We start from the raw sequence: 16,189 nt of genomic DNA, 5'->3' as shown, positions 1-16,189 counted from the left end.
GACCAGGAGAAGCACCTGGCTCCTGGCTTCAGATTGGTGCAGTGCTGGCTGTAGCAGCCATTTGGGGAGTGAACCAAAGGAAGGAAGACCTTTCTCTCTCTCACTGTCTATAACTCTACCTGTCAAATAAATTAAAAAAAAAAATCAGGCCGGCGCCGCGGCTCACTAGGCTAATCCTCCGCCTAGCGGCGCCGGCACACCAGGTTCTAGTCCCGGTCAGGGCGCCGGATTCTGTCCCGGTTGCCCCTCTTCCAGGCCAGCTCTCTGCTGTGGCCAGGGAGTGCAGTGGAGGATGGCCCAGGTGCTTGGGCCCTGCACCCCATGGGAGACCAGGAAAAGCACCTGGCTCCTGGCTCCTGCCATCGGATCAGCACGGTGCGCCGGCTGCAGCACACCGGCCGCGGCGGCCATTGGAGGGTGAACCAACGGCAAAGGAAGACCTTCCTCTCTGTCTCTCTCACTGTCCACTCTGCCTGTCAAAAAAAAAATAAATAAATAAAAATCTTTAAAAAAAGAGAATTCTTGTGGCTGTGCATTGTGGCACAGCAGTTTAAGCCATGCTTAGGAGGCCAGCACCCAGCATGGGAGTGATGGTTCAGTGCCGGCTGCTCTGCTTCAGGTCCCGCTCTTGGCTGGTGGTTCTGGGAAACACCTGAGCCCTGCCATCCGTGTGGGAGATCCAGCTGGAGCTCCTGGCTCTTGACTTCAGCCTGGCCCATATCTGACTGTTCATTTGAAGAGTGAACCAGCACATAAAAGATTCATTCTCTCTCTTCTCTCTCTCTCTCTCTCACTCATACCTTTCAAATAAACTTTTTAAAAAACCTGCTGGAATACTACTTCATCAATTATAGCAAAAATGGCAAATACAAGATAACTAATGAAGGGGAACATAGTGGGGGGTGAGAAACTCTTCCTACTTTCTGCTCTTGAAAGTGAATCTTCCAGCCCCAGTCAGGTCTTTCTGTGACCACAGCCCTGGGCAATAGCTTGAGACAATCACTTAGCTAAGCCACTCCCAAACTCCTGATCCACAGACACTGTGAGAATATAAATGTTTAAGTTATCTTGTGCTGCTAACTTTTGGAATAATCTGCGTCACAGCAACACACCCTTTATGGACCATACTGAGCAAATGATGAGCTACAACGTGCTGGGTTACTTTGCTGTGACAAACTGAGCAGTGGAATAATGGCCCAGAGACTTGGACAGGAACGTGTTTCCTGACCACTACCCCTTTACTGCCAACAACGAAGCATCTTTTTGCCTAGAACAAGATATTAGCAACTTTTTTAAAAGGATCAGATAGTATTTCATGCTGTGTAGGCGTAGTGCATAACATTTGATATTAAGTAGATTATATAACCATGTAGCATGTTATTATGTACTTTTTTAAAGATTTATTATTTGAAAGAGTTATAGAGAGAGGGAGAGATAGGGAGATCCTCCATATGCTGGTTCACTCCCCAAATGGCTGCAATGGCTGGGGCTAGGCCAGGCCAAAGCTAGGAGCCAGGAGCTTCATTTGGGTCTCCCACATGGGTGCAGGGGCCAAAGCACTTGGGCCATGTTCATATGTTGCTTTCCTAGGTACATTAGCAGGGAGCTGGATTGGAAGCGGAGTAGCCAGGATTTGACCCATATGGGGTGCTGGCACTGCAGGCATCTGCCTAACTCATTAAGCCAGAACCCTGACCCCACGTAACCATTTCAAAATGTAAAATCTGGGGTCCAGTGCTGTGGTGTAGTGGGTAAAGCCACTGCCTGCAGTGCTGGCATCCCATGTGGGCACCAGTTCAGGTCCTGGCTGCTCCACTTCTGATCCAGCTCTCTGCTATGGCCTGAGAAAGCAGTGGAGGATGGCCCAGGTCCTTGGGCCCTGCACTCATGTGGGAGACGCAGCTCCGACCATTGTGGCCAATTGGGGAGTGAACCAGTGGATGGAAGACCTCTCCGCCTTTCTCTCTCTCTCTCTCTGCCTCTCCTCTCTCTGTTTAACTCTGACTTTCAAATAAACAAATAAATCTTTTAAAAAATGTAAAATCTGGCCAGTGCTATGGCCCTGTGGTGCCAGCATCTCATATGGGCACTGGTTTGGGCCATCTTCTGCTTTCCCAAGTCATAGCAGAGAGCTGGATCAGAAGTAGCACAGCTAGGACTCAAACTGGTGCCCATATGAAATGCAGGCATTTCAGGTGACAGCTTTACCTTTGTTAATGTTGGTTTAGGCATGATTCTTTGGCAATGGCATTGGTTAATTAACTGAAGGCTTAGTACTTGTTTAAAACCTTTATAGGATATCGCTATCTAGTATGTAATTTTTAAAAATATTTTATTTATTTTATTTGAGAGGTAGAGTCACAGACAATGTGAGGAAGAGACAGTGAGGAAGGTCTTCCTTTCTTTGGTTCATTCCCTCAAATGGCCGCAGCAGCTGAAGTTGTACTGATCTGAAGCCAGGAGCCAGGAGCCTCCTCTAGGTCTCCCACGTGGGTTCAGGGGCCCAAGGATTTGGGCCATCTTCTACTGCTTTCCCAGGCCATAACAGAGAGCTGGATAGGAAGTGGAGCCGCGGGACTAGAACCAGCACCCATATGGGATGCTGGCACTGCAGGTGGAAGATTAACCTACTGTGCCACGGTGCCAGGCCCCTAGTATGTAATTTAAGTGTAGGTTCTTTTCCCCTCATTATTCTTAATTTCTTACTGTTCTGAATTTTATATGACTTTGATTCCTTTGATTCAAATGTGTTGTGTTATGAGAATTTGTATTTGGTTTTGATATTTTTGTTTTGGTTTAGGGTTTGTACGTTGGCAGACTCCAGTGTAAATCTTCCAGGCAGCAAACGCTCCTCTCTCCGTCCTCATCCCCTGGTTAGCAGAGTTCCTGTTGACAGAATTAAACACATTCATTCAAGGATCTACTCCATACACAGTGGCCTCCCGATCAGACTAAACACTGGGGTAAGCAGAGCATTCCAGGTATAAGCAGATTTCGGTCAAGTTCTTAGAACCAAGTTGTCATTCTATCAGGAAGTGTGCATTGGGCCGGCGCTGTGGCTCAATAGGCTAATCCTCCGCCTGCGGCACTGGCACCCTGGGTTCTAGTTCCCCCGGGTTCTAGTCCCGGTCGGGGTGCCGGATTCTGTCCGGGTTGCTCCTCTTCCAGTCCAGCTCTCTGCTGTGGCCCGGGAGTGCAGTGGAGGATGGCCCAAGTCCTTGGGCCCTGCACCAGCATGGGAGACCAGGAGAAGCACCTGGCTCCTGGTTTTGGATTAGCGTGGTGCGCCGGCCACAGCAGCCATTGGGGGGTGAACCAACGGAAAAGGAAGACCTTTCTCTCTGTCTCTCTCTCTCACTGTCCACTCTGCCTGTCAAAAAAAAAAGTGTGCATCAACCTTTTACAAGAACCTAAAAAAAAGTGTGCAAATTTTAGGCATAAAAGACAGCAATATCATAATCTCTGTTCTAGTTTTTTTTTTTTTAATATTTACTTATTTATTTGAAAGGCAGAGTTACAGAGAGGCAGAGGCAGAGGCAGAGAGAGAGAGAGAGGCAGAGACAGAGAGTCAGAGACAGAGAGAGGTCTTCCATCTGCTGGTTCACTCCCCGATGTCCACAATGGCCAGGATGAGGTCAAGCCGAAGCTAGGAGCCAAGAGCTTTTTCCAGATCTCCCACATAGGTGCAAGGGCCCAAGCAATTGGGCCATCCTCCACTGCTTTCCCAGGAACATGGTCAGGGAGCTGGATCAGAAGTGGAGCAGCTGGGAATTGAACTCTTACGAGTGAGAGATTAATTTCATTGCTTCATAATCTTGAATCGTCTATTAAAGGGGAAGCTGGAATGCATGGAGCCTCCACACTGGGAAAGGTCTTGGGGTCATCCAGGCCAGCCCCTACTCCTGTACAAGAGGCTGTTCCTCGGTGTTTGTCTGGGCTCCCCTTGACCAAGCTCTGTTTTGGGAGACAGTTCTTGTGTCTTCCTGGTAGCTCTTTCTCAGTCCAGCCGCAGACATGGGCAGTGGGGCCTTGACGAATGTGAGGTGGACGCAGGCTCCGTCGTGTTGAGTGCAGAAACCTAAGAGGGTGTTGACAGACTTTTTGGTGTTTATTGAAATTTTGGGCCAGGAACCTAGAATACTTGCCTCAGACCTGGCCACCAGGGTTCTTCTCAGAGAACTTCCACAGATAGACTTGTGCATAAGGAACACTGGCACCTGAGTCCTGAAGGCCCTACAGGCAGCACCACAGGGAAGCCGAGGAGAGAGGGCAGTACCAACCTGGGGAAGCCGAGGAGAGAGGGCAGTACCAACCTGGGGAAGCCGAGGAGAGAGCGCAGGACCAACCTGGGGAAGCTGAGGAGAGAGCGCAGGACCAACCTCGGGAAAGCCGAGGAGAGAGCGCAGGACCAACCTCGGGGAAGCCGAGGTGAGAGGGCAGTACCAACCTCGGCCGTCTCTCTCCCCTGCAGCCTGACTCAGTGCACAGTAATGCATTCTTTGGCATGGACTGTCTTTGTGCGTGGGTCCTGTATGCATACAAGTGCAACTTCAAGGTTAAACTAAATTTTATGTATCCAGATAAAAAGTGGCAGTTCATTAAGACCACACCAACAGTGACATTTTCCCCACATTCCCATCAAGTTTGAAATTTTGCAAGTCCTCTCTCTCTGTCTCTACCTCTCTCTGTAACTCTTTCAAATAAATAAAATAAATCTTTTTTTTAATTTTGCAAGTCTTGTAGGTAAAAATATATGTTCTGTAGATTGTTTATAAAAATATATGTTTGGGGCCGGCGCCGCGGCTCACTAGGCTAATCCTCCGCCTAGTGGCGCCGGCACACCGAGTTCTAGTCCCAGTTGGGGCGCCGGATTCTGTCCCGGTTGCCCCTCTTCCAGGCCAGCTCTCTGCTGTGGCCAGGGAGTGCAGTGGAGGATGGCCCAGGTGCTTGGGCCCTGCACCCCATGGGAGACCAGGAAAAGCACTTGGCTCCTGGCTCCTGCCATCGGATCAGCGTGGTGCGCCGGCCGCGGCGGCCATTGGAGGGTGAACCAACGGCAAAGGAAGACCTTTCTCTCTGTCTCTCTCTCTCACTGTCCACTCTGCCTGTCAAAAAAAAAAAAAAAAAATATATATATATATATATATATATATATATATATATATATATATATGTTTGGGGCCGGCTCCGTGGCTCACTTGGTTAATCCTCCACCTGAAGCACCAGCATACCATATGGGCGTCAGGTTCTAGTCCCAGTTGTTCCTCTTCCAGTCCAGCTCTCTGCTATGGCCTGGGAGGGAAGTGGAGGATGGCCCAGGTGCTTGGGCCCTGCACCCACATGGGAGACCAGGAGAAGCTCCTGGCTCCTGACTTTGGATCGGCGCAGCGCCGGCCGTAGCAGCCATTTAGGGGGTGAACCAACGGAAGGAAGACCTTTCTCTCTGTCTCTCTCTCTCACTGTCTAACTCTGCCTGTCAAATTAAAAAAATACGTATATACATATGTTTATAAAAATATATATGTTGCTTACATTTGAGACCTATTTAGGCTAGTCTTCCAACCTCTTTCTAATATGTGCCTTTGCTTTCCTCCATTAAGTATCAGTCAAATCATATTTAATAATTGAATAATCATATTCAAATAATTTAATTTGAAGTGTATGTTTAACAATATTGGAAAGCTAGCGAGGCCTGTTCTAAGGGAATACAGCTGGGCATGCGCCGTGCCTGTGGCCATGTTGGTGCTGTGTCCGCCCTTCTTTCTTGTAGTTCCGTCTTCTGTGCCAGCAGTTCCTCGCCATGCTCCTGAAGAAAGCAATGCACTCCTGGCGCGGCTGGATGCTGATGCTGTCGATGCAGGTCCTGGTGCCTCTGCTGGTCATTGTGTTAAGCCTCTTCCTCTTCAGCTTCAAAGAAAGGAGCATGGCAAGCGTCCCCCTGGCGCTGACTCTGAAAGCATACGGCCGGACCGTCGTTCCATTCTCTGTTCCTCAGAACCCCAGGTTGGACCCTCAGCTTTCAGAACGCTTTGCAGACATGCTTGTGGCCCAGGGGCAGGTTCCCCTGGAGGTCCCAGGTAAGCGTCAGGCGAAGGAGGGCATGGCACACGCTGATCATTCTCCTCTCGGCCACGTTCTGCTCACTGAAGTCAGACTGAGCAGTCAGAAGCCTCAGAAAAACACCCTTCAAGCTGGCGCCGCGGCTCACTAGGCTAATCCTCCGCCTTGCGGCGCCGGCACACGGGGTTCTAGTCCCGGTTGGGGCGCCGGATTCTGTCCCGGTTGCCCCTCTTCCAGGCCAGCTCTCTGCTGTGGCCAGGGAGTGCAGTGGAGGATGGCCCTAGTGCTTGGGCCCTGCACCCCATGGGAGACCAGGAAAAGCACATGGCTCCTGGCTCCTGCCATCGGATCAGCGCGGTGCGCCAGCCGCAGCGCGTCGGCCGCGGCGGCCATTGGAGGGTGAACCAACGGCAAAAGGAAGACCTTTCTCTCTGTCTCTCTCTCTCACTGTCCACTCTGCCTGTCAAAAAAAAAAAAAAATTAAAAAAAAAAAAGAAAAAGAAAAACACCCTTCAGACCCCAAATGACAGGGAAGGGAAAGTTCTTAGAAACGACAGTGTCATGCCACAGATGAAACCAGCGAATCGTCCTTTGTGTCTGAATGTTTTGAAAGGAGATTTGCATGTCTGTCCAGGGCTGTGGGTGAGTTGATGGTGTGCATGTAAAGAAAACTGAGCAAATGAGAAAAGAGAGACATGATAACGGGGAGAATTGTACAAAGAGGAAACACAATAGACGACTTAGTCCAGCTGTGAAAAATCCTTGCTTGGTCATAATAATATCAAAGCTGACGAATGATGTAACCAAAATTGTGATTTAACTCTCGTGGGAAGGGTAAGCGGGGGATGGGGTTGGCAATGATCACAAAAGAACAAGGTTGTTGCTTCCATAATAAGACATTAACCAAAAAAGTGCTGCTTAGCAACCTGGGGGGACGCTGACTGATGCACGGGAAGGGGTCGCCTCTGACGAGCAGGCACTGAGGAGGGATGTGGCAGGGAAGGGCACCGCTGCTCCTCCCGTCTCATGTAAGTCTCCGACTTGAAATCAAATTCATGTATTATTTTGATTCAGTTAAACTTTGGGGTGATTACGTTTTTTAAATAAAGAGATCAGTTGCAGAACACAATGAGCAAAACGGTTTTTCTCACTGTGCACTCCACCTCTGAGCCCAGGAGGATGTTGCCCACGGAGCAGTTTGTGCCGGTGGCGCCCAGTGAGCTTCTTGCCCTGTGGCGCTGTTGTCACGACATCTTTGGGACTGAAGGTCCCTTCCAGCACCAAACATCCCATTTGCCCATGTGACCTGTGTGCTGGGATTACATGACGAGTAACATGACTACCAGTCCCCAAGGAGCTTCTAGAGAAGTCTGTGAACATCTGACAGCACCATGGCTACAGAAAGAAAGCCTTGGAGGGTCAGAGCCTGGGGTCTGAGTAGGAATTGGCCGTTGGAAAGGGAAAGCGACACAGAGAACATTCCAAACAGCATGAGTCCTCAGCTGTGGCTGGAACAGACACGAGGCTTAGAGCCCGGGTCTTTGTCCTCCGTGTCTCAGTCTGCTTTTGTCACTGTATCGGCGTACCACAGACTGGGTGATTCATACAGATGAGAAGTTTATTTTGCTCATAGTTCTGAAGGCTGGGAAGTCCAGTGGGCAGCCCTGGTCCCTGCTCGGCTTTGGAGGAGGGCCTCCTGTTGCTCCATGAGCTTGACCTGGCCGGAGGGCAGAAGGGCTCATCTGGTGAGAGAAGCACCAATAGAAAGCCAAGGAAGCAGAGCCCACTTTTTAACCACCCCCGCCACGTAAGAGGCACCCCCACCCTGCCTTGAGAGGTCACGCACTCCCATAAGAGCAGCATGAAAGACCCTTGTGGCCCAAACACCTCTTACAGAGCTCGTCACATCTCAGCACTCACACGGGGACCAAGTTTCAGCATGAATTTCAAAGGGGACCAGCCACACCCAAGCCGTGGCAGGCAGTAAATGTGCAGAGATTTGGCTTTGCTGGGAGGGCCGTGGAGGATCTCTGGGTGTTGTGGGTGGGCTGTGATGCTGTCAGATATGTGCTCTCGGTAGATTGCGAGGGGCTTCGGTAGAGCCCACGGAGTCCTGGCAGAGATGATGATGACGGGGTGTGGACCTGGAGAAGGTGGACAGAATTGAGAGTGACAAGAGGAAGAGACAAGACTTGGAGACTGACTAGAGCTCCCAATGGGGCATGGATTGGATGTGGGTGTGGCAGGGGTCGTGATGAGCCCAGGAGGCGCAGCAGGTAGGGGCGGGCAGCAGGCTGAGCTGGTGTGACACTGCCCGTAATTCTTGCCATGCTGCATGTCATGTTCCCATCTAGGTTCTCTAGAGACATTCCTACTGAAAAAGGCAAAAGAGGAACCCGAGAATTTTAATAAATTCTACCTTGTGGCAGCCTCCTTCAAAGACGATGGGAACCAAACCATAGTGACTGCGCTGTTCAACAACCAGGCGTACCACTCCCCTGCCCTGGCTCTCAGCCTGGTGGACAATTTCCTCTTCAAATTGCTTTCTGGTAACAGGGCTTCGATAATCACCTCCAACCATCCTCAACCTCAGTCAGAGACGGAGATCTCCGAGAGTGTCCTGTACCAGTACGTGAAATTTCTCTCGCTGCAGTGAGAGCTCACCTGTGCCTGTACCTGTGTGTGCACCTTCCCTCCCTGCAGTGAGAGCTCACCTGTGCCTGTACCTGTGTGTGCACCTTCCCTCCCTGCAGTGAGAGCTCACCTGTGCCTGTACCTGTGTGTGCACCTTCCCTCCCTGCAGTGAGAGCTCACCTGTGCCTGTACCTGTGTGTGCACCTTCCCTCCCTGCAGTGAGAGCTCACCTGTACCTGTACCTGTGTGTGCACCTTCCCTCCCTGCAGTGAGAGCTCACCTGTACCTGTACCTGTGTGTGCACCTTCCCTCCCTGCAGTGAGAGCTCACCTGTGCCTGTGTGTGCACCTTCCCTCCCTGCACTGAGAGCTCACCTGTACCTGTGCCTGTGTGTGCACCTTCCCTCCCTGCAGTGAGAGCTCACCTGTGCCTGTGTGTGCACCTTCCCTCCTGCAGTGAGAGCTCACCTGTACCTGTACCTGTGTGTGCACCTTCCCTCCCTGCAGTGAGTGCTCACCTGTGCCTGTGTGTGCACCTTCCCTCCCTGCAGTGAGAGCTCACCTGTGCCTGTACCTGTGTGTGCACCTTCCCTCCCTGCAGTGAGAGCTCACCTGTGCCTGTGTGTGCACCTTCCCTCCCTGCAGTGAGAGCTCACCTGTACCTGTGTGTGCACCTTCCCTCCCTGCAGTGAGAGCTCACCTGTGCCTGTGTGTGCACCTTCCCTCCCTGCAGTGAGAGCTCACCTGTACCTGTGTGTACACCTTCCCTCCCTGCAGTGAGAGCTCACCTGTACCTGTACCTGTGTGTGCACCTTCCCTCCCTGCAGTGAGAGCTCACCTGTACCTGTGCCTGTGTGTGCACCTTCCCTCCCTGCAGTGAGTGCTCACCTGTGCCTGTGTGTGCACCTTCCCTCCCTGCAGTGAGAGCTCACCTGTGCCTGTACCTGTGTGTGCACCTTCCCTCCCTGCAGTGAGAGCTCACCTGTGCCTGTGTGTGCACCTTCCCTCCCTGCAGTGAGAGCTCACCTGTACCTGTGTGTGCACCTTCCCTCCCTGCAGTGAGAGCTCACCTGTGCCTGTACCTGTGTGTGCACCTTCCCTCCCTGCAGTGAGAGCTCACCTGTGCCTGTACCTGTGTGTGCACCTTCCCTCCCTGCAGTGAGAGCTCACCTGTACCTGTACCTGTGTGTGCACCTTCCCTCCCTGCAGTGAGAGCTCACCTGTACCTGTGTGTGCACCTTCCCTCCCTGCACTGAGAGCTCACCTGTACCTGTGCCTGTGTGTGCACCTTCCCTCCCTGCAGTGAGAGCTCACCTGTACCTGTACCTGTGTGTGCACCTTCCCTCCCTGCAGTGAGAGCTCACCTGTACCTGTATCTGTGTGTGCACCTTCCCTCCCTGCAGTGAGAGCTCACCTGTGCCTGTGTGTGCACCTTCCCTCCCTGCAGTGAGAGCTCACGTTATACCTGTACCTGTGTGTGCACCTTCCCTCCCTGCAGTGAGAGCTCACCTGTGCCTGTGTGTGCACCTTCCCTCCCTGCAGTGAGAGCTCACCTGTACCTGTACCTGTGTGTGCACCTTCCCTCCCTGCAGTGAGAGCTCACCTGTACCTGTGTGTGCACCTTCCCTCCCTGCAGTGAGAGCTCACCTGTACCTGTACCTGTGTGTGCACCTTCCCTCCCTGCAGTGAGAGCTCACCTGTACCTGTGTGTGCACCTTCCCTCCCTGCAGTGAGAGCTCACCTGTGCCTGTACCTGTGTGTGCACCTTCCCTCCCTGCAGTGAGAGCTCACCTGTACCTGTACCTGTGTGTGCACCTTCCCTCCCTGCAGTGAGAGCTCACCTGTGCCTGTACCTGTGTGTGCACCTTCCCTCCCTGCAGTGAGAGCTCACCTGTGCCTGTACCTGTGTGTGCACCTTCCCTCCCTGCAGTGAGAGCTCACCTGTACCTGTACCTGTGTGTGCACCTTCCCTCCCTGCAGTGAGAGCTCACCTGTACCTGTGTGTGCACCTTCCCTCCCTGCAGTGAGAGCTCACCTGTGCCTGTGTGTGCACCTTCCCTCCCTGCAGTGAGAGCTCACCTGTGCCTGTGTGTGCACCTTCCCTCCCTGCAGTGAGAGCTCACCTGTACCTGTACCTGTGTGTGCACCTTCCCTCCCTGCACTGAGAGCTCACCTGTGCCTGTACCTGTGTGTGCACCTTCCCTCCCTGCAGTGAGAGCTCACCTGTACCTGTACCTGTGTGTGCACCTTCCCTCCCTGCAGTGAGAGCTCACCTGTGCCTGTGTGTGCACCTTCCCTCCCTGCAGTGAGAGCTCACCTGTACCTGTGTGTGCACCTTCCCTCCCTGCAGTGAGAGTTCACCTGTGCCTGTACCTGTGTGTGCACCTTCCCTCCCTGCAGTGACAGCTCACCTGTGCCTGTGCCTGTGTGTGCACCTTCCCTCCCTGCAGTGACAGCTCACCTGTACCTGTACCTGTGTGTGCACCTTCCCTCCCTGCAGTGAGAGCTCACCTGTACCTGTACCTGTGTGTGTACACCTTCCCTCCCTGCAGTGAGAGCTCACCTGTACCTGTACCTGTGTGTGCACCTTCCCTCCCTGCAGTGAGAGCTCACCTGTGCCTGTACCTGTGTGTGCACCTTCCCTCCCTGCAGTGACAGCTCACCTGTACCTGTACCTGTGTGTGCGCCTTCCCTCCCTGCAGTGAGAGCTCACCTGTGCCTGTACCTGTGTGTGCACCTTCCCTCCCTGCAGTGAGAGCTCACCTGTACCTGTACCTGTGTGTGCACCTTCCCTCCCTGCAGTGAGAGCTCACCTGTGCCTGTGCCTGTGTGTGCACCTTCCCTCCCTGCAGTGACAGCTCACCTGTGCCTGTACCTGTGTGTGCACCTTCCCTCCCTGCAGTGAGAGCTCACCTGTGCCTGTACCTGTGTGTGCACCTTCCCTCCCTGCAGTGAGAGCTCACCTGTACCTGTACCTGTGTGTGCACCTTCCCTCCCTGCAGTGAGAGCTCACCTGTACCTGTACCTGTGTGTGCACCTTCCCTCCCTGCAGTGAGAGCTCACCTGTGCCTGTGTGTGCACCTTCCCTCCCTGCAGTGAGAGCTCACCTGTACCTGTGTGTGCACCTTCCCTCCCTGCAGTGAGAGCTCACCTGTACCTGTACCTGTGTGTGCACCTTCCCTCCCTGCAGTGAGAGCTCACCTGTACCTGTGCCTGTGTGTGCACCTTCCCTCCCTGCAGTGAGTGCTCACCTGTGCCTGTGTGTGCACCTTCCCTCCCTGCAGTGAGAGCTCACCTGTGCCTGTACCTGTGTGTGCACCTTCCCTCCCTGCAGTGAGAGCTCACCTGTGCCTGTGTGTGCACCTTCCCTCCCTGCAGTGAGAGCTCACCTGTACCTGTGTGTGCACCTTCCCTCCCTGCAGTGAGAGCTCACCTGTGCCTGTACCTGTGTGTGCACTTTCCCTCCCTGCAGTGAGAGCTCACCTGTGCCTGTGTGTGCACCTTCCCTCCCTGCAGTGAGAGCTCACCTGTGCCTGTGTGTGCACCTTCCCTCCCTGCAGTGAGAGCTCACCTGTACCTGTACCTGTGTGTGCACCTTCCCTCCCTGCAGTGAGAGCTCACCTGTACCTGTGTGTACACCTTCCCTCCCTGCAGTGAGAGCTCACCTGTACCTGTACCTGTGTGTGCACCTTCCCTCCCTGCAGTGAGAGTTCACCTGTGCCTGTACCTGTGTGTGCACCTTCCCTCCCTGCAGTGAGAGCTCACCTGTACCTGTACCTGTGTGTGCACCTTCCCTCCCTGCAGTGAGAGCTCACCTGTACCTGTGCCTGTGTGTGCACCTTCCCTCCCTGCAGTGAGTGCTCACCTGTGCCTGTGTGTGCACCTTCCCTCCCTGCAGTGAGAGCTCACCTGTGCCTGTACCTGTGTGTGCACCTTCCCTCCCTGCAGTGAGAGCTCACCTGTGCCTGTGTGTGCACCTTCCCTCCCTGCAGTGAGAGCTCACCTGTACCTGTGTGTGCACCTTCCCTCCCTGCAGTGAGAGCTCACCTGTGCCTGTACCTGTGTGTGCACCTTCCCTCCCTGCAGTGAGAGCTCACCTGTACCTGTGTGTGCACCTTCCCTCCCTGCAGTGAGAGCTCACCTGTACCTGTACCTGTGTGTGCACCTTCCCTCCCTGCAGTGAGAGCTCACCTGTACCTGTGTGTACACCTTCCCTCCCTGCAGTGAGAGCTCACCTGTACCTGTACCTGTGTGTGCACCTTCCCTCCCTGCAGTGAGAGTTCACCTGTGCCTGTACCTGTGTGTGCACCTTCCCTCCCTGCAGTGAGAGCTCACCTGTACCTGTACCTGTGTGTGCACCTTCCCTCCCTGCAGTGAGAGCTCACCTGTACCTGTGTGTGCACCTTCCCTCCCTGCACTGAGAGCTCACCTGTACCTGTGCCTGTGTGTGCACCTTCCCTCCCTGCAGTGAGAGCTCACCTGTACCTGTACCTGTGTGTGCACCTTCCCTCCCTGCAGTGAGAGCTCACCTGTACCTGTACCTGTGTGTGCACCTTCCCTCCCTGCAGTGAGAGCTCACCTGTGCCTGTGTGTGCACCTTCCCTCCCTGCAGTGAGAGCTCACCTGTACCTGTACCTGTGTGTGCACCTTCCCTCCCTGCAGTGAGAGCTCACCTGTGCCTGTGTGTGCACCTTCCCTCCCTGCAGTGAGAGCTCACCTGTACCTGTACCTGTGTGTGCACCTTCCCTCCCTGCAGTGAGAGCTCACCTGTGCCTGTGTGTGCACCTTCCCTCCCTGCAGTGAGAGCTCACCTGTGCCTGTGTGTGCACCTTCCCTCCCTGCAGTGAGAGCTCACCTGTGCCTGTGTGTGCACCTTCCCTCCCTGCAGTGAGAGCTCACCTGTGCCTGTACCTGTGTGTGCACCTTCCCTCCCTGCAGTGAGAGCTCACCTGTACCTGTACCTGTGAGTGCACCTTCCCTCCCTGCAGTGAGAGCTCACCTGTACCTGTACCTGTGTGTGCACCTTCCCTCCCTGCAGTGAGAGCTCACCTGTGCCTGTGTGTGCACCTTCCCTCCCTGCAGTGAGAGCTCACCTGTGCCTGTACCTGTGTGTGCACCTTCCCTCCCTGCAGTGAGAGCTCACCTGTGCCTGTGTGTGCACCTTCCCTCCCTGCAGTGAGAGCTCACCTGTACCTGTGTGTGCACCTTCCCTCCCTGCACTGAGAGCTCACCTGTGCCTGTACCTGTGTGTGCACCTTCCCTCCCTGCAGTGAGAGCTCACCTGTACCTGTACCTGTGTGTGCACCTTCCCTCCCTGCAGTGAGAGCTCACCTGTACCTGTACCTGTGTGTGCACCTTCCCTCCCTGCAGTGAGAGCTCACCTGTACCTGTGTGTACACCTTCCCTCCCTGCAGTGAGAGTTCACCTGTGCCTGTACCTGTGTGTGCACCTTCCCTCCCTGCAGTGAGAGCTCACCTGTACCTGTACCTGTGTGTGCACCTTCCCTCCCTGCAGTGAGAGCTCACCTGTACCTGTGTGTGCACCTTCCCTCCCTGCAGTGAGAGCTCACCTGTACCTGTGCCTGTGTGTGCACCTTCCCTCCCTGCAGTGAGAGCTCACCTGTACCTGTACCTGTGTGTGCACCTTCCCTCCCTGCAGTGAGAGCTCACCTGTACCTGTACCTGTGTGTGCACCTTCCCTCCCTGCAGTGAGAGCTCACCTGTGCCTGTGTGTGCACCTTCCCTCCCTGCAGTGAGAGCTCACCTGTACCTGTACCTGTGTGTGCACCTTCCCTCCCTGCAGTGAGAGCTCACCTGTACCTGTACCTGTGTGTGCACCTTCCCTCCCTGCAGTGAGAGCTCACCTGTGCCTGTGTGTGCACCTTCCCTCCCTGCAGTGAGAGCTCACCTGTACCTGTACCTGTGTGTGCACCTTCCCTCCCTGCAGTGAGAGCTCACCTGTGCCTGTGTGTGCACCTTCCCTCCCTGCAGTGAGAGCTCACCTGTGCCTGTGTGTGCACCTTCCCTCCCTGCAGTGAGAGCTCACCTGTACCTGTGTGTGCACCTTCCCTCCCTGCACTGAGAGCTCACCTGTGCCTGTACCTGTGTGTGCACCTTCCCTCCCTGCAGTGAGAGCTCACCTGTACCTGTACCTGTGTGTGCACCTTCCCTCCCTGCAGTGAGAGCTCACCTGTGCCTGTGTGTGCACCTTCCCTCCCTGCAGTGAGAGCTCACCTGTACCTGTGTGTGCACCTTCCCTCCCTGCAGTGAGAGTTCACCTGTGCCTGTACCTGTGTGTGCACCTTCCCTCCCTGCAGTGACAGCTCACCTGTGCCTGTGCCTGTGTGTGCACCTTCCCTCCCTGCAGTGACAGCTCACCTGTACCTGTACCTGTGTGTGCACCTTCCCTCCCTGCAGTGAGAGCTCACCTGTACCTGTACCTGTGTGTGTACACCTTCCCTCCCTGCAGTGACAGCTCACCTGTACCTGTACCTGTGTGTGCACCTTCCCTCCCTGCAGTGACAGCTCACCTGTACCTGTACCTGTGTGTGCGCCTTCCCTCCCTGCAGTGAGAGCTCACCTGTGCCTGTGTGTGCACCTTCCCTCCCTGCACTGAGAGCTCACCTGTGCCTGTACCTGTGTGTGCACCTTCCCTCCCTGCAGTGAGAGCTCACCTGTACCTGTACCTGTGTGTGTACACCTTCCCTCCCTGCAGTGACAGCTCACCTGTACCTGTACCTGTGTGTGCACCTTCCCTCCCTGCAGTGACAGCTCACCTGTACCTGTACCTGTGTGTGCGCCTTCCCTCCCTGCAGTGAGAGCTCACCTGTGCCTGTGTGTGCACCTTCCCTCCCTGCAGTGAGAGCTCACCTGTGCCTGTGTGTGCACCTTCCCTCCCTGCAGTGAGAGCTCACCTGTACCTGTGTGTGCACCTTCCCTCCCTGCACTGAGAGCTCACCTGTGCCTGTACCTGTGTGTGCACCTTCCCTCCCTGCAGTGAGAGCTCACCTGTACCTGTACCTGTGTGTGCACCTTCCCTCCCTGCAGTGAGAGCTCACCTGTGCCTGTGTGTGCACCTTCCCTCCCTGCAGTGAGAGCTCACCTGTACCTGTGTGTGCACCTTCCCTCCCTGCAGTGAGAGTTCACCTGTGCCTGTACCTGTGTGTGCACCTTCCCTCCCTGCAGTGACAGCTCACCTGTGCCTGTGCCTGTGTGTGCACCTTCCCTCCCTGCAGTGACAGCTCACCTGTACCTGTACCTGTGTGTGCACCTTCCCTCCCTGCAGTGAGAGCTCACCTGTACCTGTACCTGTGTGTGTACACCTTCCCTCCCTGCAGTGACAGCTCACCTGTACCTGTACCTGTGTGTGCACCTTCCCTCCCTGCAGTGACAGCTCACCTGTACCTGTACCTGTGTGTGCGCCTTCCCTCCCTGCAGTGAGAGCTCACCTGTACCTGTACCTGTGTGTGCACCTTCCCTCCCTGCAGTGAGAGCTCA

The 16,189-nt window shown here is 54.4% G+C and overlaps 1 protein-coding gene across 19 annotated transcripts in view; it reads left to right on the top strand.

The window, feature by feature from the left end:
- LOC100346422 (ATP-binding cassette sub-family A member 17) overlaps positions 1-16,189 on the top strand; it is a 102,788-nt gene that overhangs the window by 66,703 nt on the left and 19,896 nt on the right. For all 19 annotated transcript variants that reach the window (XM_051836206.2, XM_051836204.2, XM_051836205.2 and 16 more), the window contains 3 exons: positions 2,801-2,963; positions 5,771-6,077; positions 8,415-8,688. In XM_051836206.2, the coding sequence (XP_051692166.2) occupies positions 2,801-2,963; positions 5,771-6,077; positions 8,415-8,688 (744 nt within the window). The remainder of the gene's footprint in view (positions 1-2,800; positions 2,964-5,770; positions 6,078-8,414; positions 8,689-16,189) is intronic.

Source organism: Oryctolagus cuniculus, chromosome 19 (assembly GCF_964237555.1).
Source record: "Oryctolagus cuniculus chromosome 19, mOryCun1.1, whole genome shotgun sequence".
NCBI classification, from domain to species: domain Eukaryota; kingdom Metazoa; phylum Chordata; class Mammalia; order Lagomorpha; family Leporidae; genus Oryctolagus; species Oryctolagus cuniculus.
This window is presented reverse-complemented; position numbering and strand designations above follow the sequence as displayed.